At 50.2% G+C, this 25,163-nt stretch overlaps 1 protein-coding gene across 1 annotated transcript; it reads right to left on the bottom strand.

The window, feature by feature from the left end:
• Positions 1-7: 7 nt before the first annotated feature.
• Positions 8-24,866, bottom strand: axl (AXL receptor tyrosine kinase). The gene is made up of 21 exons (XM_084673488.1): positions 24,233-24,866; positions 21,512-21,722; positions 21,285-21,385; positions 21,010-21,192; positions 18,518-18,598; positions 18,233-18,348; positions 16,230-16,437; positions 10,066-10,205; positions 9,686-9,830; positions 9,146-9,161; positions 8,410-8,412; positions 7,865-7,993; positions 7,352-7,443; positions 5,741-5,836; positions 5,382-5,459; positions 5,180-5,272; positions 4,907-5,028; positions 4,185-4,294; positions 3,752-3,911; positions 3,267-3,403; positions 8-3,148 (listed from the first exon to the last, which is right to left on the bottom strand). The coding sequence occupies exons 1-21, from the start codon at positions 24,312-24,314 to the stop codon at positions 2,695-2,697; spliced, it is 2,757 nt and encodes a 918-aa protein (XP_084529614.1). The 5' UTR covers positions 24,315-24,866; the 3' UTR covers positions 8-2,694.
• Positions 24,867-25,163: the final 297 nt, after the last annotated feature.

Here is a 25,163-nt window from a genome sequence, read left to right as displayed (position 1 = left end):
ACGTGTGTAAGGAATATCTTTTATTTCATACAAAATAGGTATAAAAATCTTTTACAAATTCATTGCCGTATTAACATGCCTGTTTTAGTCTCCTAATTAGCTAGACACATTGAAACCCACAGGCATCATAAACCAAAACAAATGGCAGAATACTGGCTCTCTGAAGGCACTTTGTAAAGTTAGAACTTCAGTTTATTGCTGGACGAATATAAACATTGAAGGTGTGGCATGTAAAAAGGCTATTACAACGCATGTATATTAGATAAGAGTTGTCGTCTTTTTTATATTTTGTACAATCCAATATTTGTTAAATGCATAAAGGCCTAAGAATTCACTCTGTGAAAAGCCCATTTAAACCCGGATAGCTTAAGGACAAACGCTCCACTGACTCGGTATGACGATCTTGTGTACCTTTGTCTGTGATGTTAAAACTGAATGCAAGTCACCATGTCTTCAATACAGCATTTCAGTTCTTGTCATCCACAATACTGTGCTACTGTAGTTGCCTACCTTCAGTTAAAACATACAGCACCAAAATTCAAGACGAGAAACGTACAAGTGGATTTTCAGTAATGCTAACAATGCGACTGTCCTTCTATGTGTGTTTTAGGTAGTTACACGTATTGTCGAGAAGCACGTTTATTCAACCAAATTCCTTCCTCAACTGATCTGATCTGCACATCAAATAGTAAATCGTAAAGTAAATGAGGAACTGGTGGATGTTAGCATCTGCAGAAATAAGTGGACACACAATGCAAAGTAACGACAAGTTCCGGGCGTTACTGTTGTGTCTCAATAACACAAGCGAAAGATGTCAAAGACTGCGATCTCTCGCTTTACTTGCGGTTCTCTGCCTCTCACGCCATTCCCAGCCTCGCGTCTCCAGCTCTCTGGAAGTGTCCGAGCACGCACACCTCCCTTGCAGTGTGACACGGCAGAGGGGGAGTCCGCTTCCTCTGAATTTTAGAAAAGCAGAAGTAGATCGTGGTCTTGGGATGTGGTAACGCTGGTTTGTACACACACTCCATCCTCGCTGACCGTACCATTTCCCAATAAACGAAACGTTTATATTTGTTGCATAAAGTCAGCTTTTGTTCGTCAGAGGCATAATGGATCAGTCCATTTCAGACTAAGGACACACTTAGTGATTAAAAACGAATAAAAACAAGCAACACAAAATACAATAAAGAAAAGTATATAAAATGTTAACATTAGTGCAAAGGTCACTCAAACACAAAACAAAAAAAAACGTAAGGAGAAGTCCAATCACACCGTAGAAGTAACACTGTGCTTATGCCACAAAAGCATTTGTGTAACCATTGAAAAACCATCTTGTAACTACTTTAACTCTCCGAAACTCAAGAGCATGCCTCTCTTCAACTGACCAGTACCTTTTTGGGGGTTTAACTGTCTACTACTAGTACCTGAGTTGTGATAATAACAAGAGACTCATAAGGAGTGTTGGGCTCCCCAGGTCTTCCGCTTGTTAAACTGTTCACAGTAACTTCAGCCGTGAAGAAACTGCTTCGTTTCCCTTTCTGTCTTTTCTGTTCACGATTACACTCAACTGCACATCTGCTTTACGGTGCTGTAGATACTTCGGTGTCAAACTACATGTCTGTTGGAGGATGAATGTGAGGAAAAGAAGCATCTGGACAGAGAGGACCAAAGCGCAAACCGTGGGCGGGGTCAAGATATTGTTGTCGCATCCACCATCACCTCCACGTCATGTGATCCCCTTCTCCTTATGTCCTGGTTTGAGAAGCTACCGTGATGGCTTTGTCCATTCCCATGGATTAACAGGAACAGACCATCTGTCACATGACGCGACATGGGTGGGGCGTGGGGCTGCTCTGGCTCAGGGGGTAGAGAGGGTCGTCTGTTAACCGCATGGTTGGCGGTTCGATCCCCGACTCCTCCTAGGTCATGTGCCGAAGTATCCTTGAGCAAGACTCTAAACCCCAAGTTGCTCCCGATGGGCAGGCCGGCGCCTTGCATGGCAGCTCGCTGCCGTCGGTATGTGTGAGGGAGAGTATGAATGGGTGAATGAGAGGCAAACATTGTAAAGCGCTTTGAGTGCCGCTAAGGTAGAAAAGCGCTCTATAAATGCAGTCCATTTACCATTTAGTGGACGTGACCTCTGCCTCTGCTCGCTGCACAGTCTGACAGAAGAGACTCCTGAGTGTTTGTCTGTCATACACAAGAGTGTCTGGGTCTGACTGACCTGGCAGATCTTCAATGAGCATGATGTCACAGTAGGTTCAAATGATTGGGAAACACTGTTAAACACTGTGTACTGACATACACATTAACCTGGTGTCCGATTCTCTGATCGTGCTGCAGTTTATGTGGGCGGGGAAGGTCTGTTTGAATGGTAAAGAGCTGTACACAATGTTCTCTGGCTTAGAGTGGATGTGGAAAGAGGAATACAAATGTCGGAAGCTCCATACAACTGGGAATGTCTTAGGGAGTGTGTGTGTGGCAGTTTGTGTGTGTGTGTGTGGCAGTTTGTGCAAAACGTATGTTGGGACATGTCGGTGTCCCAAGGATTCACTACCAAGAGGAAGGATTGTGGAGCTCCCTGATTCGAGAGGCTGGCCCACATTGGTATCGATCACCCACGATCACCCACGACAAAAAGCTGTCCATATCACAGTTTGTGACAGTCCATCAAACTGAGGCAGAGAAGACCCATCACTGCCAGGGTACCTTCCTGACCCCACACCACTCCCTGTCCTCCAGGACCTCGGCTGTGGGCGTGGGGGCGGGCGTGGGCGTGGGGGTGGAGTGAGAGGATGGCTGGAGGGGCAGGGTGGCCATGGAGGACGCCAGGAGGTTGAGACTTTCCAGCGAGTCGGAGAGCGCTCGGTTGGTCTCGTGCTGGGGACAGAGGACGTAACGGTTGGGGTGGTGCACCTCCACGGTGGCCACCGACTCCAGGCCCTTCAAACAGGGGACCCCCGTGGGCTCCCGGCCCCCCACAGCGCCCAGCTCCGAGGACGACTCCTCCATGTTGACGTAGAGGATCTCGTCGGGGTCCTGCGGATCCGGGAGCTCGTCCAGGGCCTTCTCCAGCTCGCCTCGCAGGTCCTCGAACCCGGGTCGGTCCTTAGGGCTCAGCAGCCAGCAGGAGAACATCATGGAGTAGCTGGAGGAGGTGAGGGAAGAGAGAACTCGTTCGTGTCGGCACGGAAACGTACGGTTGAATGGATCCAGTGAGCGCGGTCAGGTGGTGTACAGTGTCAGAGAGGGAGGTTGCTACTCACATGCTGTCGAGGCAGTCTGGAGGTTGCTTGAGGCGGTTCCCCTGCCTCAGATAGTCGTAGATCTCACTGTTCTCCACCCCAGGGTACGGCGTCTGACCGCGCGTCGCAATCTCCCACATGGTCACTCCGAACGACCACTGAGAGGGAGGGGCAGGAAGATGGAGGCGGAGGCAAGGAGTGGGTCAGAGAGAGGGTGAGACGGAAGAAGGGCTTGAGTTCTCCTCGGTTCTCTCACAGCGAGCCACACGTTCCTCAAACACAAATCCCCACTGAGCAAACACTAGCTGGTCATGGGGCCAAATCAGAACAGCTACCTGCCCACTAAAAAACGCTTGTAATAACACAGCCATGTTTGCTTTGGCTTGGTTCAGCGTACACACAAAACATGCCAAAAAATGTGGGTTTTGAAGTGAAAACAAAAGGTGTAAAAAATACACAACTTCACCACGCACGCAGATACACGAGGACTGCTCTTGCAAACTCACCACATCACTCTTAGTGGTGTAGACGCGGTCAGCCAGGCTCTCGATGGCGATCCACTTGACGGGCATCTTGGAGATGCGGCCCTGGCGGTAGTAGTCTCCGTTGTAGATCTTCTTGGAGAGGCCGAAGTCCGCCACACAAACGTTCATGTTCTCATTCAGCCTGAAACAGACAGAGAGGAAGAGACATATAGAGAGAGAGAGAGATAGAGAGAGAGAGAGAGAGAGAGAGAGGGAGAGACAGAGAAAGAGAGGTCAGAGTACTGCAACAGGGTATGTGTTTCAGACACAGGCCAGAGATGGGCACAGGACAGGCACCGCACAGGGCACAGGACAGGCACCGCACAGGGCACAGGACAGGAAGTTGACAGGGCACAGGACAGGAAGTTGACAGGGCACAGGACAGGAAGTTGACAGGAGGAGACGTTGTGCTTACATGCAGTTGCGAGCTGCCAGGTCTCTGTGGATGAAGTTCTTCCTGCTCAGGTATTCCATCCCCCGGGCGATGTCGGTCATGAACTTCACCAGCATCTGGGACGGGAGGTACTGTAGGGCAAGGAGGAGGGGGAGTCCATACAGGGTGTACTTTAGGTTCCAGTCTCAGCTGCTGATGTGCTATCAGTGCAGCAGAGGGCGCCTTAACCCATCTCAACTGAGTTGTGAAGAAACCCTTGTCCTGCCCAGTGGAGTGGACTAAACCATTACTCAACAACTGCCTCTATCAGAGATGAAGGCTTCACTGTTTTTCCCCTATTCCAAGGCCGATGGTTCAGTCCGCACCAGAGGGAGGGTTAGGATTCAGCTTTTTAGTGTTGCTGTAATGCTTGCCATCATTTCCAAGGAACTTGTTTTGATTACACTTGCATTTCTTAATCAATGTTCCCGAGTGGCGTATTACGTATAGCACTTCTATCTTCTTTCTTATTATTTCAGTGTGACAGCCCTGCTGATAGTGAAGGGGTCCACCCTAATTTCCCCCCATTACCAAACACAAGCCAAACACTAATACTGAATACAACATCATACTTGGAACTTACTTGGAAAATCCCTTACTCCCAGAAATTATAGACCAGTGGAGCCAAGAGCATAGTGTGTATGTGTGTGAGACTGTGTGTAAGACTGTGTGTGTGTGTGCGCGCGCGTGTGCGTCAGACTCACCACAGGGCAGTCTCCCAGACGTGAGTATAGCAGATAGCTGTGCAGGTCTCCATGCTTCATGTAGGGCAGGATGACCACAGGTGATGGATAACCTTCACTCTCCACAGTCTGGAGACACACACCTGGGGACACAGTTGAACAGTTTAGGAGACGTAGACCATGTCGCCCAGCAGGAAGCACTAGGAACTTAGAATACCACTGTGAAAGTGTCCCCCTGTACAGGGGCAACGCTGTCTGAATCCAGACTAATACTTCTGTTCTGTGTTTCCTTACCCAGGAGCCTCATCACGTTGTGGTGGTCAAACTCCTTCATGCACGCGGCTTCTCGTAGGAAGTCCTCCATCTCGGTGCGAGTGCAGATGGCGACTGGAGGGGAGAAGAGTGGGAGAGGGGCGGGTGAGAGGGGCGGGTAGATGGGCGGGTGAGAGCGTGACTGCTTCAGAACGTGTCGTGTTTTCTGCGGGAGTCAACTTACTCTTCATGGTCTTCACTGCCACCTTCAGAGCCGACTCCTCCTGGGTGAGCAGTCCCTCCATCACAGAGCCAAACTCTCCTGCAGACACACACACACGCACACACACACACACTGGTAAAGCGACATACTAACTACAGAATGTTTCCATTCTGTCACAGCGATAGTCCGTGTGCCCCACTATCAGATGGGCTCAGCTGTATCAAGGCCAGGAGAGACTGGCAGTGTCTTAGTTTGTGTTAGACAGAGGAGCGGAAATCCAGCAAGATATCTTTCCTCCAGGGCTGACTCCCTGAATGATCTGCATGCCACAGACTTTATCCCAAGGTCGGGAGAGAGTTGAGGAGGCCTGCTTCTCTCACCTTCTCCCAGCGTCTTTCCCAGGGTTAGTTTATGTCTGTCCACCATCACGTCCTGCAGCTTGTGCTTGAGATCGTCACTGATGCCAAGGGTGTTCACTGGCAGAGACAAAACACAGCAAAACACATTCAACGTAAAACAACAGCATCTTAAATGTACAGGACTAAAACACCCAGGGCCGGACAGTCATGGAACCTCTCAGGGGTCTGACAGCATTCTGATACACATCATTACTGGGCGGGACAGTATCGGAGAGAGAGAGAGAGGACAGGATATGAGGTCACAGACAGGGGTGGAGCCGGTCGTGTCAAGCTCCGCGGCTCCCCCAGGCTGCGGTGTGGAACTCAGGTCGGGCCCAGCTGGCTGTCACCCAGCGGCACTGATAGCGAGGAGACCGTGCGTCACTCCGACACGGATGTTTTCACATCTGGGCCGAGCTGCGTTCAGGGACAGACGTGTGAGAGGAACCCCTCTCCTCCAGCTGTTGCCGGACTATCAATCTGCCACGCGTCGGACAGCAATGCGCTCAGTCCACAGGCATGTTCCGACGAGCACTTAGCGTGACTGGCTCTCAGCAGATGGTGGCTAGGAAGTCGGGGCTGTCTTGTTGGTGAGCCAGGATGACTAATCAACAACAACAGAGCATCCGACCATGTTGTCGACTCCTCTCCACAAAGGATATCTTTTTCTCTCTCTCTCACCCCCCCCCTCTCTCTTTCTCTCTCTCTCTCTTTCTCTCTCTCTCTCTCTCTCTCTCTCTCTCAGGTGATCTCATTCAGCTTCTTCATCTGTTCCTCTTTCTCCTCCTGTCATTTGGTTGTTTTGTCACTCCAACATGTTGCAACGTGAAATGTGAGGAAGAACACTCACAGTGTCAATGAACTTGAGTGTCGCTTGACTGTATGAAAGATGACTGTGTGTGAGAGGCAGTCTGTTTTGAGAGAACAATTATGGCTTTTCCAGAAAGGCATCTTTGCAGAGCACAGACATGTACTGATATCAAGTACCATGGGGTTTTTTGATACTGCACCTCAATTTAAATCACATTTCCCTGGGCACCCTGTCTTAAACAGATTACATACACTCTTGGCTGTAAGATGACTTAATAAGATAAAACATTTTCTACTAAGAGCCAGTGTCTACTGAATGGGCACACTGTGCTGTTTTCTCAGCTGGGAAGGGGAGATTAACTACAAAAACAGAAGGAAAAGTTCTGAAACTGTAGTAGTTAGGTCAGGCCTGTAACCCTGGTGTCAGAAAAACATCACAGGCAAAAGAACAGGGAAAGGATGTCCTCTACTATCTATCACTGTCTGTCCTGAGGCGTGGTACTGGTAGAGACATGTAGAGATCTGCTCTTCTAGGGACAAGCCCCCAGCCGACGGTACAAAGAGTGCAGGGATGCTCAATCTGCGTTGAGGATGAAATGCTGTTTATCTCTGATGCTCTATTTCTACATTTCTCGGCAGCTGCATGTCGGTGTAACATGTCTGTGTAACAAGTGTAACCTGTGTGTGTGTGTGTGTGTGTCTGTGTGTGTGTGTGTCTGTGTGTGTGTGTGTCTGTGTGTGTGTGTGTGCGGGTCTTAGAGAGGCAGGAGGTGTACTACTCACAGGTAGCCTCGGTGGTTCTGCGGCTGTAGGTGCGACGGGCTCGGTACCGGACCACCAGCTCCCCACTCTCCATCATGGGCTCAAAGGCCTCACTGTGAACACACACACACACACAGACACACACACACACACACACACAGACACACACAGACACACACAGACAGACATACAGACACACACACAGACACACACACACAGACACACAGACACACACAGACACACACACACACAGACACATAGACACACACACACAGACATGGAGAAAAAGACACAGTTAAGAATCAGTCGTAGCTCCTGCAGGTGGCTAAACAGCTGAAAGCATGGATTTTCCCTCTAGTTCAGATGGATGGGATCTTTACACAGATGGGCTCTGTAAGAGGCCTTCTAAATGCAGCAGAATGCACAGGGAACTGAGACAAATAGGTCAAGTAAAAGACATCATTTATCTTGGCTCTGCAGCGCAGCCTGGTCCCTCCCTCCCAGAGGTGGGAGGAGGCGGCTCCTGCTACGCACCCGAAACGAGTCTCCTTCCTCCGCAGACGAGCCACGTACACTGCCATGAGCACGGCCAGGGCCACGGCCGCCGCGATGGCCATCACCACGTACCACCAGTGCCAGGAGAAAGCAGGGGGGAGGACAGGCCTGAGGGTGAGGGGAGGAGGGAAGGGTCATGTGAGTGTTTGAGGGAAAGGCGGAAGACTAAATAGCTTACCACAGGGCGTGTGTCTGTGTGTCCTAGGGGTTAGTATGGTGTGTTAGGGGGTACTGTGGTATTCATGTTGGACCTGTTATTTGTCTCTTGACGTCTACTGTCCTCTGCGTCGAGGGCTGATGATCTCATTAGAAGCAGCTTAGTGACCTCAGCTGCTCCTCCGTATTCTATAAACACTGGGGTGGGACACCTCATGCTCTTTATTAAACTGGACACCCAAAATACCTCCTTCTCTCCTCCCCACATCTTCCTTTTCTCACCTCGTCATTTCCTTGTAGAATCCTAGCGGATCACTCTCTCTCGGGAGTTCTACTTTAGGCAACAGCCCCGTTCTCACGCTAAATACCCCCTGCCAGCTCCCGCCCCTTCCAAAACATCTCCCCCTGGGTCCAAACACCACCCACTGTTTTGAACTTTCTCCTCAGCCTGTCCACCCCACATTCTCTCTTCTTCTGCTCTCTTCATTGCTCACTCTTGTTCTTTATGAATTGTCTGTCTGGCCCGATTAGACTAAGCAAACAGAGATGCTACACTGTTGCTGGTTATAAATATTTATGACTTGTCTCCCCCTCCATCCTCCCTCCTTCCTTTCTTTTGTCCATTCTTCTCTATTTTCTCTTCCTTCCTTTTTCTCCGATGCACATGAAGAGGGGGCGATTGAGAGAGCGAGTGCAAAGTAGAGAGAGGGAGGGAGGGAGGGAGGGAGGGAGGGAGGGAGGGAGGGAGGGAGGGAGGGAGGGAGGGAGGGGAGGGAGGGAGGGAGAGAGAGAGAGAGAGAGAGAGAGAGAGAGAGAGAGAGAGAGAGAGAGAGAGAGAGAGAGAGAGAGAGAGAGAGAGAGAGAGAGAGAGAGAGAGAGAGAGAGAGAGAGAGAGAGAGAGAGAGAGAGAGAGAGAGAGAGTGGAGAGAGAGAAGTGGAGAGAGAAAAGGAGAGAAGGAGAAGTCCTGGGGTCAGATAAAGAACGGAGGTCATGCTGTTTCTCTCTCAGTTTGGGTTCCTTCCTTCTCTGAGATGACAAGGCAGGGTGTTTAAGGGTGTTTATAGGCCAGGGTTTCAATTCCCAGTTATGGCTCACCTCTGGACTTCAGCTCCTCCATTTCTGTGAAGGAAGACACACATTATTAGATAGAGTGACAACACTATATACGTTATACACTACATCATCTATACGCATCATCTACACACATCATCTATACGCATCATCTACACACATCATTTATACACATCATCTACACACATCATCTATACGCATCATCTACACACATCATTTATACACATCATCTATGCACAGCATTTATACACATCATCTACACACATCATCTATACGCATCATCTACACACATCATTTATACACATCATCTATGCACAGCATTTATACACATCATCTACACACATCATCTATACGCATCATCTACACACATCATTTATACACATCATCTATGCACAGCATTTATACACATCATCTACACACATCATTTATACACATCATCTATGCACATCATTTATACACATCATCTATGCACAGCATTTATACACATCATCTATGCGCATCATCTATACGCATCATCTATACATGTATGGTATGCTATCTGCTCTCCCTCTCTCTCTCTCTCTCTCACTCACCAGGGCTGATGAGGGTGAGGGTCTGCAGGGGTGTCCAGGGTCCCGGGCCCGCCTCTGTGTAGGCACACAGCCTGAAGGACACGTTGGACAGAGGCAGGGACAGGTTGATGGACAGCTCAGGGTCAAGGCCTGCCTCCAGCAGCGTCTGACCCCCACGGCAGGGAGAGGTAGACAGAGGAAACACGGGATAAGCGCTTCTGATTTGAGTGATCTGAGATTACAGTGGGTCGAGGGATTTCGTGAAAGCGTGAGGATTTGCAGGAAACCCTGTGCGAGCGCGTGTGTGTGCATGTGCACGTTGACGTGTGAGCCTGCGTGTGTGCACTTGTGTGTGTGTGTGTGTGTGTGTGTGTTAGAGAGTGCGTGTGTGAAGGAGATACCTGATTCATGTTGGGGGTACTGTACTCCAGCAGGTACCCCTGGAGGTCTCCATTCAGCCTCCCGGGAGGCTCCTCCCAGCTCACCAGCACCTCCGTACCATTCAGCACCGCGCTCACGTTCACCGGAGGGTTATCCGGTACTGGAACACACACGGGAACACGGGTCACACACAGAACGCTGTTTTGAGCCGACACCCTGCTTCCGATCTTTCTGACCACAACTTCAAGCGGTTCTGTTCATCCTGTCCTGCGTTCCTGACGTTCAAACTAAATCTTCTCTACTGTACATTCTGTTATCTCTCCGTACTGGGACGCGTAGCCGAGTTCTGTGAGAGGGATTTGGGAGGTGTTTGCGTGGGAGGGTGAGGTGGGATGAGATGGAGGTCTCAGCTCCAGGGTGTGTGGTGTAGGGTCAGGCCCTGGGGCCCCGGCCCAGAGCGAGCGGTCTGAAGGGTGTGCAGGCGTGTGCTGCTTTGACAGAACAGCCTCCAGGGTGTGGATAAATAGAGCAGCTGGGAGGACAGGGTCCCAGGGAATGTGGAGAATTCTCCTTTATTAGGGCAAAAAGGCTAGTTAAGGGCACCACAGACTGGAAGATTCAGCTGAGCACAGAAACCACAGCGGTCTCTGTCTCTGCATGGATGAGAGAACACAGAGACACACGCTGAGCTCTGTCTTTCTCCCTCTCTATCTCTATCTCTCTCTCTCTCCCCTCTCTCCCTCTCTCTCTCCCTCCCTCTCTCTCTCTATCCCTCTCTCCCTCTCTCTCTCCCTCTCTCTCTCTCTCTCTCTCTCTCTCTCTCTCTCTCTCTCTCTCTCTCTCTCCCTCTCCCTCTCCCTCTCTCTCTCTCTCTCCTCATTCTTCTAAGCTTGCCTTTTTTTGCCTTTCTTCTCTTTTTATACCCAAGAGCGAGAAAAGCTTTTGGCAACAGAAAAACCCCAATGGAGAGAAAACTAGCCGAATAACATGCTAGAAATAGCAGCAGGAATGTGTGTGTGTTTGCGTATATGTATGTGTGCGTGGGTATGTCTGAGATTGTGTATGCGAATGTCTGTGTGTTGTAGAAGTGTGTGTGCATTTGTCTGAGTGTGTGTGTGTTCTCTGGACTGCACCGACATCCAAGAACTCCGCTCACAAGAGGAGACGACAGTGCTTATTTCCTTTGTTGCAGTTGGAGAAGTAAGGCTCCCTTTGTCTAAATGTAAGACACACAGCTCACACACACAGTGTGTGAGAGTTTGGGACTGGGAGTCCAGCACATGGATGATGTTATCAGGAAGCGTTTGGCGGCTGATTGTTTCCACATGTGGCCCTGGCTCGCACCACCAGCGGCAACAAAAACACCCTCCATGTCCGCTCCTCCAGTCCGCCTACGCCTGTGCCCCCCCATCCCTCTCCTGCCCTGTCCACCCTCTACCTCCATCGTTTGCACTGTTCCTCCCTCTCTCCCTCCCTCTCTGCCTCCCTCCCTCTCTGCCTCACTCCCTCCCTCTCCACCTCCCTCCCTCTCTACCTCCCTGCCTCCCTTACTGCCTCACTCCCTCCCTCTCTACCTCCCTCTCTGCCTTCCTCCCTCCCTCCTCTCCTGTTCAGCATGATTACATCTCCTACTCTCCAGCTTTTCTTCTCTCTCTTACTTCTGCTGTGTGGTAACGTCTCTCTCTTTATCATAAAAGAACGAGGCAATGAGTTCAAGTGGACAAAGATGTGGGTGTCTGCATTAAAAAACAGGGGGGTGGGGTGATTCTAAAAACTTCAGTTGGGAGAGTTGAGAACATTATGAGGAACAAAGATAAACAGAGAAGATGCCTGTGCCCGAATGTTCCCATCTTTAAATTACCAATGTGACACAACACAAAGAGACATTAATAAACATGCGTTTCTGCTCAATTTTAAACCCCCAAATATACAGACATTGCGCCAGCCAATTTCTAACAGGGGAGATTAAAACATGGCTCCACTACAACAACAACTTTACATAGCATGCAAGTTATAGAAAAGACCCTCTCTGGGTGGAATCTATTTTAATGGTTACAGAAGTCCTGTAGGTAGAGTTTGTATGGTTAAAATGTGATGACGGAGAACAAAACACTGTGACCCTGACCCTGACCCTGACCCTGACCCTGACCCTGACTCTGACTCTGACCCTGGCCCTAACCTTGACCCTGGTCCTGACCCTGGCCCTAGCCCTAGCCCTAGCCCTAGCCCTAGCCCTAGCCCTGGCCCTGGTCCTGGTCCTGGTCCTGGTCCTGGTCCTGGTCCTGGTTGTGGTTCTGACCCTGACCCTGACCCTGACCCTGACCCTGACCCTGACGCTGACGCTGACCCTGAGCCTGGCCAAAGCAGCCGTATAAATGTCCATCTGAGCTCCTTCTCTCTGTCTCTGCTCTGCCGTCTGTCCGGGTGGGACCGTACGAGAGTGGGATGGATCCTGCCTCGCTCTGGCTTCCTCTCTCTGATCTCAGTCAACACTGACCAGCTCAGCTCGCTCTGGCTTCCTCTCTCTGATCTCAGTCAACACTGACCAGCTCAGCGCTGCTTAGGAAATGTCTTTCCCAGCCGGCGGCAGTGGTGAATGTCAAGGTCCTCGAACGTGTCCTGACCCCTGGAACAGTCAGTTGTTTATACCGCAGACGTTCCCTTGTTAGTGTCTCATCAGACAGAACAGGATGCTCTGTTAAATGGTGTTGTTTAATGTTTGTGGTTTATTTGTTAGGGTGTGTATTAAATAGGATTAGGATCATAAGTGACATGGGTGTGTGTGAGTGTGTGAGTGTGTGTGAGTGTGTGTGAGTGTGTGTGAGTGTGTGAGTGTGTGTGAGTGTGTGAGTGTGTGTGTGTGTGTGTAGCAGGCCAGCGTGGTCCTGACTCACTCCTGGTCTCAGCATCTGGAGGGGTGAGTGTGTTGCCATGTTCCCGTTTGGAGGAAGTGGGGATTCAGTAGTTCTGCTGGCAGAGACTGATGATGACTGATGTTATATAAGACTGGGAACGATGAGGACTAATGTGTACAAACGACTGCTGTTTGTTGATGCCATAATCATACAGTATTTAAAGAGAGCGACTGCTGTATATGTTAAATAAATCCCTTAGATGCTTTGGGATTAGAGGTGTGACACGGAAAGCTCTATGCCCTTCGTTGTGTTATTCTCCTGTTATTCTCCTGTTATTCTCTCTCTCTCTCTCTCTCTCTCTCTCTCTCTCTCTCTCTCTCTGTGACTCTCTCTTTCTCTTTCTTTCTCTCTCTGTCTCTCTCCCCCCCCCCTCTCTCTCTCTCTCTGTTTTCCCTCACTCTTCTCCCTAGGGACAGATTGGGATTTGGGAAACTAACAAGTTGCATGTTTTTTCAGCGTCCCCCCCACTTCTCCTTTCTCAGGCTTTTCCATCCTTCCAGCACACTCCCACCATCCCTCTCTAGGTCATTTTTTCCCACAGTGCCTAGTTGTATTTCATCCCTCTTTTAGAGGGAGAGATCGCAAGTCATCTGGGGTCGAAAAAGGGGGACAGGGAGCAAGGAGGAGGAGACTTTCATGAAAGAAAGACTGGACCGAGAAACAGAACGAGAATGTACGTCTGTTTGCAGATGCAGGAAATACATTCCTCTGTAAGGCTTCAGTATGTCCTGGAGTATGAGAGGGTGGGTGGGTGGGGGGAGAGATGGTCTTCAAAGAACAAAAAAAGGAAAAGGGAGGGATTGGCAGAGGAGTGAGTGATGGACCTTGGTGTGAGGAGAAGACCTTGGGAGGATGAGGTGGAGGAGGACTAAAGAGGAGGAGGTGGAGGAGGACTAAAGATGCCTGGCTTAAGATTCGACGGAACTTCTCCTTAACTCTCCTCTCATTTTTGATCTCTACGTTCACACCATAACAAAGAACGCTGTTCCACTTGAATCACGGGGACGGCTGCGGCCACGCGTCACAGTGTCCTTGAACAGACACTGAACCCCACGATGTTCCTAATGGGCAGGCCGGCACCTTGTATGGCAGCTCTGCCGCTGCGAGTGTGTGTGTGTGTGTGTGTGTGTGGATGTGTGTGTGTGAATGGGTGAATGAGAGGCAAACATGTAAAGAGCTTCAAGTACTGTAAAGGTGCAAAAGCGATATGTAAATGCACTCCATTTAACATCTACCATTCATTTCAGCACAAGAAATGCAAAGAAAGTAAACAAGCTACGTCATTTCAGCTCTATTCCCAGCTGTGTAGCGCCTCTACAATCTCATGATTCCCCCTTCGCAGATCATGCCAGATCCCTTCATGAAGATCAAGTTATAATCTGATCACGAGAGCTGTAACAAAGACACAAGAACACACATCTGCACATGTGCTGAATGAGACAACAATTAAGTAGGAACACTAGGAGAGGGAGAGAGGAGGAGAGATGGGGAGAGTGGGGAGGAGAGGGAGAAAAAGAGACTAAAGTCTTGCCAACAAAGCCCACAGAAGGATACTGCAGTCACAGTGCTCTGGTCCTCATCCGCAGAGGGACACGTGGAAAATATGCCTCTGCTTCCTAAACTCCCTCTCTCCTTCTCACTCTCTCCCTTTCGCCCTCTCTCTCTCTCTCTCTCTCTCTCGCTTTCTCTCTCTCTCTCTCTCTCTCTCTCTCTCTCTTGCTTTCTCTCTCTCTCTCTATCTCGCTTTCTCTCTCTCTCTCTCTCTCTCTCTCTCTCTCTCGCTTTCTCTCTCTTCTACTCTCTCTCCTTCTCTCTCTCTCCCTTTTGCCCTCTCTCTCTCTCTCTCTCTCTCTCTCTCCTTCTCTCCCTTTCGCCCTCTCTCTCCCCCCCTCTCCCTCTCTCTCTCTCTCTCTCTCTCTCTCCTTTTCTCTCTCTCTCTCTTTTTGACCTTTGCTGTGACTCATTCTCACTCTGTCTGTTCTTTCACCCTTATCTTCAGTGCCTGCCTGCCACCTGCCCCCCCCCCCCCCCCTTCCTCCTTTGACCGTTAGTGGGAAGACAAGTGCGGAGAGACCAGCCAAATATAAGTATGTAGCAATATTATCCATCTGGGTCTTTTCCCTTCAAAATCATAGAATTTCAGCGGGGGAAGGAATTTTTCCACTGGCTAACGCAAAACAGGGCTGATAGGTTGAGAATGTTGAGGGAAAGAAATATGCTTACAAAGTTTCAAAACCAACTCTCTTTCCAGTTCTCCTTTGCCTTTTTTAACTGTCAACCTTCTAGCTCATACCTTTGTTTACAAGAGAAGCCATTATAAATGCCGTCGTACTGTAAGCAACGTCCACCATGGAAAGCCCCTTCCATCTTTCTTATGGCATGTCTTTCTGCTTAATGTTATTTTCCACTCCCTTTATCCAGGGATACATAGAGGCAGCATGAGCTGGCACGAGCGAGGGGGGGGGGGGGGGGGTGAGCTAAGCATTACAGTCATGACAACGCTGGCCCACCGCTAGGTTAACCAAAGCCTTTCAAGAAGAAAAATTACCATCCATCTCTCCATTCTCCGCTTTTTTATTTGTCCCTCCCTTCTGTACCTCCCCTCTCCCCTCCTCCACAGTTTACGTTGACACTGCCTGGCAGGGTTGTGGCGGTACGGCGCCGCTCCTCTGGTTGTCATTCCTGGTAAACACAGGCTTTACTGATGGCGATACAGGGCTGGGTAGGTACACAATAACCGGTCTTCTATCTCTGCCTTGACCCACTTAGAAAGAGCAACCCAACCTGCGGTCTTCAGATGGCCTGGTCCAGACGCCAGCTCCATGTCAGCTGGGGTGCTACCAAGTCCCCACTGATGGGAGGGGAGGTTTGGACCAGGTAGCTGGGGTGCTACCAAGTCCCCACTGATGGGAGGGGAGGTTTGGACCAGGACCAGAACCAGGGGCCAAGTATCTCACACCAAGCCCTGCTGACCCATTTAGAGTCAGCCACACAAAACATCCAGGGTGAAAGCAAACATAGTGGGAGTCAGATGGCTGCGGGGCTAGGGGATCGCGCTATTAATCCGAAGGTTGCCGGTTCAATTCCCGGCCGCGCGATATGACGTTGTGTCCTTGGGCAAGGCCCTTTACCCTACTTGCCTCAGGGGGAATGTCCCCGTACTTACTGTGAGTCACTCTGGATAAGAGCGTCTGCTAAATGACTAAATGTAAACATGACTAAATGTAAACCTCCCCTCACATCACACTTTTAACCTCTGCGGGTCCTACCTCCTTGGCTGGTGTGGAGCCCCAGCCAGGGTGTCCACAGGGAGGCTCCCTGGCTGCTGTGACAGGAGACCCTGACTGCGTAGGGGCTGTGGGGCTCCAGGCCTCCCACCAGGAGGCTGGCCGGGGGGACGTTCACGTCCTGGTTGAGGATCACATGATCGGTCATGTGATCGGGGCCCATGCTGGAGACTTCGCCCGATCGCTTTGTCTGGGGAACAGAGAAACAGAGAGCTGCATCAGAACACACTTGTCTTTGCGCCACATATTTTGTGCCTCAGCCAAGTTGTGAGGGATTTGAATTTGAGTGACTGGCAGTGTGATTTATAAAACTTGAATGAAAAACATCAAATACTTGATGAACACGAGACAAGTTAGCATGGAGCATAATACACTTTCAGTTCTCATTTAAGAGAAGCAATCTGTTACACTTCCTCACATGATGATTTTAACCTCTCTCTCTTCCCCATCCAAGTACCCAGATCTGTCTCTGTTTTTGAGTGTGTGAGTGTGTGTGTGTGTGTGAGTGTGTGTGTGTGTGAGCGTGCTGTAAACAGATCTCATCACTGAACTCTCAGGCTGAGAGCCAGCCCCACCGAGGTGCGCAGCAAGCAGAACTCATCAACATAAGATCACAGGCACCGAAAATGCTGCCTCTGCAAAGACCTCTGAAAAGCATGTTTGAAGAGCAGTGCGAGTGGGGGGGGGGAAAGACCATAAGAAACCACATGAAAGCTCTCATTTTAAAGCCAGCCTATTGTTCTCTGCTGCTAAACTCATTACCCACATGCTTCCTGCACCGGCTTGAATGCTACAGTAGAGGGTGGGCTGCATAACTAACACGACCAAACACAGAAACAGCCCAGAGTGGAAATGAACAGAGGAAAAGACAAGTGAGTAGGTGCTGGTTGAACAGAGAGGATTATTGTAGGAATGTCTTGACAATAGAACAGTTATCTCAAGATAAAGGGCCTGACCAGAGGAGCAGGTTGTGAGGTGGCAGTGGTGTGACTGAGGTGGAATGTTTAGGGCCGTTTGTGAGTGAGGAGTCACTGCTGACTCACTGGACTGCAATCTTTAGTCTAAACAAGGCGGGTTAATCCAATATGCCTGCTCTCGTGTGAGTCACATCGCTGAGGCATGCATTCACGATGGCTCACTCACACCTTTTCCTGTTTCTATGTCTCTCTCTCTTTCTTTCCTCCTGTCTTTCTTCCTGTCTTTCTTTTTTCATCGTTTTTTTTATGTTTTCTAGAATTCCGGCTCCTTTCCGGTACCTTCTTTTGTCTTCGACGACAACACAAATCTTTCGTTCCTTTTTGTACTGTAGCTTTCTAATGTTCCTGCCCGCCACACAATGAACCGTTAAATTCAAATTTCTCCCCATTCTGCTGTAGCTGGCCCCTTTGGCTGCTCCCCTGTGAGATGGGGTTGGGGGAGGGGTGTGTGTGTGGGGGGGGGGGGGGGGGCAGCCAGGGGTACAGGCAGAGGGGCGTGCGGAATGGGTGGCTTTATTGGAAGCAGACGTTTTGGGGTGGTGCTCTGCTCTGCTCTCTACTCCAGCGAGAGAAAGTTGCTCCACTTTGCTCTGCTATGTTCTTTAATGGTCTGTGTTTGGGGTCGCGCAGTGCGGGGGGGGGGGGGGGCAGGGTGCGGGGTCTAGTATACAGGAGGGAGTGGTGCTACACAAGATTAGACCAGGAGGCCACTTTCCCAGAGTGAAATCTGACCCACGGCTACATGAATGAGCGAGGGAGGGGAGGGAAGGAGGGGGGGGTTGGAGCAGGATGAAAAGACGACCGCGCTCCACTCTCGTCTGAAAAGTAGTCTGACAAAAGGTGAGGTTGCGGTCGACAGGAAAAACAACGTCTCGCCGACAGATCGGGAGACTGATGCGTTTGGCGAACTGCAGGTCAGACGCTTCCTGCTTTTGCCCCGATGTCAGAGCCTGCTGTGGCGGAGTGTCCACCCCCCGGTTTGTCTGTCCCCCCCCCCCCTGGGCTTACCTGCACTGTGCAGTGGGTGAGGGGGTAGTTTCCTCCAAAGCCAGGCTGCCAGGCCAGCTGCAGGCTGGAGTTGGTGACCTCTACAGCCCTCAACTTGTGGGGCTGGGCTGGGAGAACTGGACAGAGAGAGAGAGACAGAGTGAGACAGAGAGAGACAGAGAGAGAGAGAGAGAGAGAGAGAGAGAGAGGGGGGGGGGTGGTTAAGGATGGAGGTTTACAACCTCCTACAAATTCTTTGAGCCAGCACGGCCCATGTGATCTCCTGGCCGTGTGACTGACACTTACCGGTGATGGTGCCAGAGGCCGAGGTGGCCACACCCTTGCGGTTGTGGGCTTCACAGGAGAAGGTGCTGGTCTGGTTCAGACCTGGATGGAGACACCAAACAACACAGAGGTGTGAAACAGGAGCTACGGACGTCAACCAAAACCAGAATCCCTACTCAGCAGCCTGTGCACTGCGGCGAGGTGTGTGTAGGTGTGGGGGTCAGAGTCGGGTTGAGATCCAGTCAGGGTTCAAGATTCCTGAAGGCAATGTGATATGCGTGTCAACAGTGGTCAAGGATATGGCCAGTGTTTAAGAGCTAATGCCTGCTTGTTGATCCTTTGGTCTATCTGTGTGAGATCGGCCTAGCTGGGGATAGGAAGTGGTCGCGCTGAGCTGTGTGAACATCAGGTGTGGAAAGAGCTGAGCTACTGAGCCCTGGTTCTGCTTTCAGCCTCCGAGCAGGCAGTGGGGCTCTCTGGAGGGAAAACACGCACGCACGCACGCACGCTTGACATTCTCCAGTGAATGAGCGCTCAGATAGCTACTCCCAGGGCGTTCACATATGTATGGTCCACGCACGCACACAAGGGCACGGATGCACACACAGAAACATGTGACTGTTGTGTGAGTAACGACACACAAAACAAACACACTCCAAACCATCGTGATCTAAGACTTAGACATGGCACACACGCGTCTGAGCCTTGGAGCACACATTGCGTTGTGTTGTTCCCACACCACCATGCCTCCATTGTCCTGGGGCTGGCGTGACGCCGGAAGGACAGGGGGATCGTGCCCTGGCGGCCAGAGGGAGCGAGGAGGAGAGGAGAGAGGGAGAGGGGGATCGTGCCCTGGCGGCCAGAGGGAGCGAGGAGGAGAGGAGAGAGGGAGAGGGGGATCGTGCCCTGGTGGCCAGAGGGAGCGAGGAGGAGAGGAGAGAGGGAGAGGGGGATCGTGCCCTGGCGGCCAGAGGGAGCGAGGAGGAGAGGAGAGAGGGAGAGGGGGATCGTGCCCTGGTGGCCAGAGGGAGCGAGGAGGAGAGGAGGGCTGACCACTGACTGTGTGGGTGAATAAAGTACTCATTGGGAGATCATGATTGCGCCATTCTCCTTCCTTCCTCAACTTGTCAGGTTTCCCTTCATCAGCGAAGTTTTAACACAACAGAAACCCCCCTCTGATGGCTTTACTTCTGAGCAACCTTCTTCTCCAAAGTGTCAGGATGTGAAAGTGCTCTGCTGCGTCTCTGAGGTGTTACTGGGTTGTTATTGATCGTTTGTGGAGGGACTTCGTTTCTCTGTGGTGTTGTGAGGAAATGCTCAGAGTTCCAGATAAACCTGGGAGTTTTCTGCGGGTGAGCAGAAGGGTGGGGTGGCCGTCTGCGGAGGGTGTATTTGAAGAAGCGGGAAGGATGGGAAGGATGTCTGCCCTGGTTCCTCACGGTCCAGTTGAGCTTGGGCTCTGTGCCATATCTCTTTATGGGCCTGTCCAAGGAACACTTGTGTTGTGGCGGTCCTGGCCCGCAGGTCGTCAGAGCAGCTGCCCATTCCTGGGCAGTGAGTATCCCTGCTAACAGGCTGACGGTCAACACCAACCTGCTCTGGTGAATCAAACAGCCCCCCAACCACATCCCCAACCCCCCCACCTCTCCACTCAGTGACTCATCCCACAACAACTCAACAACTGGGCCTTACACAGGCCAACTATGTGACAGACTGCTGTGGTCTGTGTTCAAACGGCAACAACAAGACTCCTCCTTTCACTCCAGATCTTTTATCTCCCTGGTCTTACCCCCTTTCTTTTCTCGAGATCTCTCATTTGCCCTTTTTCTCCTTCTCTCCTTCTCTCCTCTCTCTCGCTCTCTCTAAGTCTCTCTCTCTCCCTCCCTCCCTCCCTCCCTCCCTCCCTCCCTCCCTCCCTCCCTCCCTCCCTCCCTCCCTCCCTCCCTCCCTCCCTCCCTCCCTCCCTCCCTCCCTCCCTCCCTCCCTCCCTCCCTCCCTCCCTCCCTCCCTCTCCCTCTCCCTCTCCCTCTCCCTCCCTCTCCCCCTCCCTCCCTCCCACCCTCTCTCTCTCTCTCTCTCTCTCTCTCTCTCTCTCTCTCTCTCTCTCTTTCTCTGACCATCCAACACCCTGTAGCAGCAGACCCGCTGGCGTCCAGCCAGGCAGGTTGCACACACCGAGGGGGGATGTGGTGTGGGGGTGGAGTGTGCATGTGTGTGTGTTTATATGTGTGAGGGTGGGGGGGGGGGGGGTATTAGAGAAACTCTTTTTAGATCCCGAATTAAACTGACGATCAAATAACAGCTGTTTTTAAACAAATGAATTGACGGCACATTAGAATGGCTGACAACTGGTAATTGATTGATTTATTGATCCTGGAATGGTGGAATGTGTAGGGGACTGGTGAAAGACCTGGGGGGGGGGGGGTCGAGGGATGTGAAGTGTTATGTTTAGCACAATGACTTGGCTACATGTGGTGTTGGGTGTTCTGGTGAGTCGCAGGGTAACTGGATACCTGTGAGGTTCAGTGTAGAAGGCGACAGTGCCACCGGGTCCTTCAGGGTGTTGAGGGGAGCTCCGTCCTGGAGCCAGATGACCCGGACTGGCTCCGGAGGCCCGTGGGCCACGCAGCGCAGGCTGAGGCTGAGGTTGGCCACCACTGACATGGGCTGGGGCTCGACAGAGAAATGGGGCAGACCTGTATCGATGGAAAAAGAGATTTGGCATCAAAAGTCCAAGTGGTGTGTGTGTGTGTGTGTGTGTGTGTTGCATCTCTTCAGGCTCCCTCACCCTCCAGTTGGATGTGTCCTTCCTTAGACAGGGTGGGGTGCTCATCAGACATGACAGCACAGCGATATGAGCCCATGTCTGGCAGCTTGACCTTCTCTATCCTGTGGTACACACACAACAGCTCATCCCAACCAGCTCCACATCATAGATCAACTAAATACTAATGGACAGACAGACAGACAGGCAAACAGACAGGCAGACAGACAGACAGTCAGTCCAGAACTAACCTGAGCGTGCTGGTGACCCTCCAGCTGTCCGTGCTGAAGGGGACCTGCACCTGGTTGGTGTCTGCGTAGTGCAGTGGTTGTCCGTCCCTCATCCACACCACGTCAGGGGGGTCCTCCTCCTCGCTCCCGGGTCCCTGCAGGGAGCAGTGGAGCACCACAGGCTTGCCCAGCGACGACGTCACGTTATTCGGGCTCCGCACAAAATGTAGCTCTTTGGTTCAGACGGAAGAAAATGATCAATTAGACCTGTGCCGCAGTTTAAAAACATCACCTTTAGTGTATAGTACATGGTAACCAGTCATTTGCGTGGCATGGCGTTTATGCACATTTGAGTGTAAAAACACATTCTTGCCGCTGTATTGCCATTGGCTGTTTGCTCTGATAGGCTGGTGAGCTAGGTTTTGGTGAGACACGCCATGTTACAGACAGGTACACATGGCTGTTTCACACTCCTTAGTGTGTATGTGTGTGTGTGTGTGTGTGTGTGTGTGTGTGTGTGTGGCCGTGCTCAGTCGGTGCGTGCGCCCGCCTGAGAGGAGCTGACCTGAGACAGAACTGACACGAGCACAATGCTCGCTTGTCATTGGACGAGTGGTGTGAGAATGAACACAAACACTAAACACATTCACGCTCTCCAGTGCCTCGATAACAGGACAGAAAAGGTTCACTGCTCTCTTGCCAAGCAGTCTGCAAATCTGTTCACTGTCTGAAGGACACGGCAGAGAGGACTGCGAAACACGATGAGCATGAATCTCTGGTTTTTTCCTTTTTCTGTCTTCCTGTCTCTCTATGACATCAACCGACGGAAATGTTAGGAATTCATGTACCGGTGCAGGGAAGCATATTCCAGATTTTAAAATGAAACACATGCTCATGGTCAAACTTGTACGGTTAAAACGTTCTCTTCAATCTCGCACACGTCATCGTCCTGCTCACACAGACTGATGTTTTACAGATTTTCTCAAGCTTGTCAACCCACCCTGCTAGTCTTTTTCACGACCAAACTGACACCTTTGACCTCCACTCTTTGACCCCTGAGAAGGTTTCCTGTCAACCAAACAAGCCTCTCCCACGGACATGCACAAACATCCATAAATTAACCTCTCTCCAGTAGCCCAGACTATCAGACTAACTTCAGGGGGCACACTTGTCCTGGGTTCATTTAATTTGTATTTACTTCGAATGTAAATAAATATCTATAGTACACACATGGATGCAACCGCTCCCTCATAGGCTGGAACTGAAAGCATGTTTGAAATGAAGAAGCCCACCAGCTTGCTTCTGTGTGCATTCTGTGGTGGCCTCCTTCTGGCATGACTGATTTCTTCTTTTTTTTCGTTTTTAAACCTGCTAAGTCATGTCCTTTTTCAATGTTGGTATATTGAATTGCAACGACTGGTCTTTCTTCTTTTCTTTTATACTTTGATTTTCACATATTATAATGAGTGGTTTGAGAGAATGCCAAGGTTGATAGAACAAGCCAAGACCAAGAGATCAAAGAAAAATCTTTTGGTGATTGCTCTGCTGTGTGTATGTGTGTGTTAGTGTGTGTGTGTATGTGTGTGTGTGTGTGTGTTTGTTCCATGTATAATCTCCTACTTTCACGCATTGTTTTTTCCCTCTTTCATCCCCTGCCGTTTCTCTTCCTTCTCTTGCATCTCTCTGCTCAATCTCTCCTCATCTTCACCTCTTTATCATAGCATAGGCCCCAGTGTTAAATACCAATAGACAGGCACATACCAAAACCACAAGACAGGAACCATACGTACATTCTCCCTCTCCCACTCCCTTTATTATCTCAGCTCTTAAAGTCTCCTAACTCAGCCCCCCCCCCACCAGCCCTCTCTGTCTTCACCCTCCTTTTCATAGCCTTTTTCTGGATTCTTCCCTACACATCATCATGCCTTCTCTCTGTCCCCCCGTTCCCCAGCTCTCCTTTGCCCTTATGCCTCATCCATCATTTCACAGCTCTGAATGAGACCAGCTCTGACTCACAATCTGAAGCATTCTGTGGTTCTTTCCCCTGCTCGCCCACCATGGGCACCTCCCCGCCCACCCTCAACCCTGCCCGGAACCCCCCCCCCCCCCCAGTCCCTCTCCCACCAACCTCACCCCGCCCTCCTATCTTTACCACCCAAACAACAAGTCCAGCATCAGCTTCAAGACATTCCAAAACATTCCCTTTGAAGTGTGACTCAGACAAAATACAATGTACCAGTGTCCAATGATCTCTTCCTACGGATCATATCTCTCCAGTGGATGGAGTTATGATTGACTTGCTTAGTGGGGGGATGAGAAAGACAGCCATAATGGTCATAACACATGACTAGACAGGTTGAGACCCTGCTTAACATTCCAGACTGATTTGAAGAAAATGATCTCAGGTTACCAAAATCAGTCAAACATATTATCACTGGCCCATCTTAATGAAACATTTTTTTTTAAAGTTTGTTCAAATGGACAAGATTAGCCTACAGATTTTATCAGGCAGTCTCATGCTAAACATCTTTATGAGATGTTGTCTAATTGGCCAGATGGTGCAGGTTTGTAGCTGTGGTTGTTCCCCTCCAAAAACAAATTTGAAGAATTAATGAGCGTCTTGCTTGTCGGTGAATATGCCTCATTATCGCCAGTGTAGGGTTTTTGTCTGGTGTTTTGATAACAAAATAAAAATACTGCAAATTCATGCTAAGAGAATAAGTTGCGTAACAACAAACTCACCTGTCAAGGGACTTGCACCTCCCGATGTAAACAAAGCCGACAGGAATACCATCAGCACTGACCACTGACAACCGCTCTTCATGGTTTTTCCTTAAAACGTACTTATTAAACAAATGTTGAGTTTTGACCAACTGAGTTAAGGTGGAAGTTCTGCAAGTTACTGCATCGCTCTCACGCCAGACTTGAAGACAAATTAAAGTTCAGCAGTAAAGGTTTTGTGGTCTCTTTCCGTCAGACGGTGATTTAGATAAACCGCAGGTTGCACTTCCCCGGGTTTTTTCCGCCAATATGATCCTTGTTCTTCTTTTCTGTATCGAAAGAAATGTAAAAGTCTTAGCCCGAGATTAACTGTATTCACTTGTCCGTAATCTGACCGGCTGACTGACAGTAAAAAAAGTTACAGAAAAGTTCCGCACACAGAGAGGATGATGAACTTTCTCAATTCAATAATTATAAAACCACAGTAAAAAACGCTCTAAAATGATCAGCCATCACGTAAGTTGTGTAAAGTCATTTACACAACTTGAATCAGTGTTCCGTTTGGTCCGTTGTTCCCAGCCCTCTCGTTTTCCCTCACCAGATCGTGATTTCTTATGATCGGTCCTTGGCCTTATTTTCCTCCTCTCTCTCTCCCCCTTCGTTCGAACAGGATTCAAATTCCTAAACTCAAGTTGTTTCCATTCTCCTGCCCCCTCCTCCCGCTGGCTCCTTCGCCCTCCCCCTGTGCCTCTGTCTTTTTCTCACAGGAGATGAGAAAAACGGGGGCCAGGCCGATTGTCTAAACACAACTGCAGTCCGTCATTTATTGACCCTAATCGAAGACAGTAAATTACTTATTTTCCCCACCAGAAACACAGTAGTCTGGTCATCAGGGATCTGTTCTGCATGGGTCTCACCGTGACCCCTGGGTTGAAATACAGTCTTGTGAGTT

The sequence above is a fragment of the Hypomesus nipponensis genome, chromosome 15, assembly GCF_054491055.1.
Source record: "Hypomesus nipponensis isolate SF chromosome 15, ASM5449105v1, whole genome shotgun sequence".
Taxonomy (NCBI): domain Eukaryota; kingdom Metazoa; phylum Chordata; class Actinopteri; order Osmeriformes; family Osmeridae; genus Hypomesus; species Hypomesus nipponensis.
The sequence above is the reverse complement of the archived record's forward strand: the minus strand, read 5'-3'. Positions and strand labels throughout refer to the sequence as shown.

Coding starts and splice junctions, on each gene's coding strand:
- axl (XM_084673488.1), bottom strand. CDS start 24,314: ATGAAGAGCGGTTGTCAGTGGTCAGTGCTGATGGTATTCCTGTCGGCT. Junction 18,599..21,009: donor TTCTACACTGAACCTCACAG/GTATCCAGTTAC, acceptor GTCTCCATCCAG/GTCTGAACCAGACCAGCACC. Junction 3,404..3,751: donor ACACCACTAAGAGTGATGTG/GTGAGTTTGCAA, acceptor CCTCCCTCTCAG/TGGTCGTTCGGAGTGACCAT.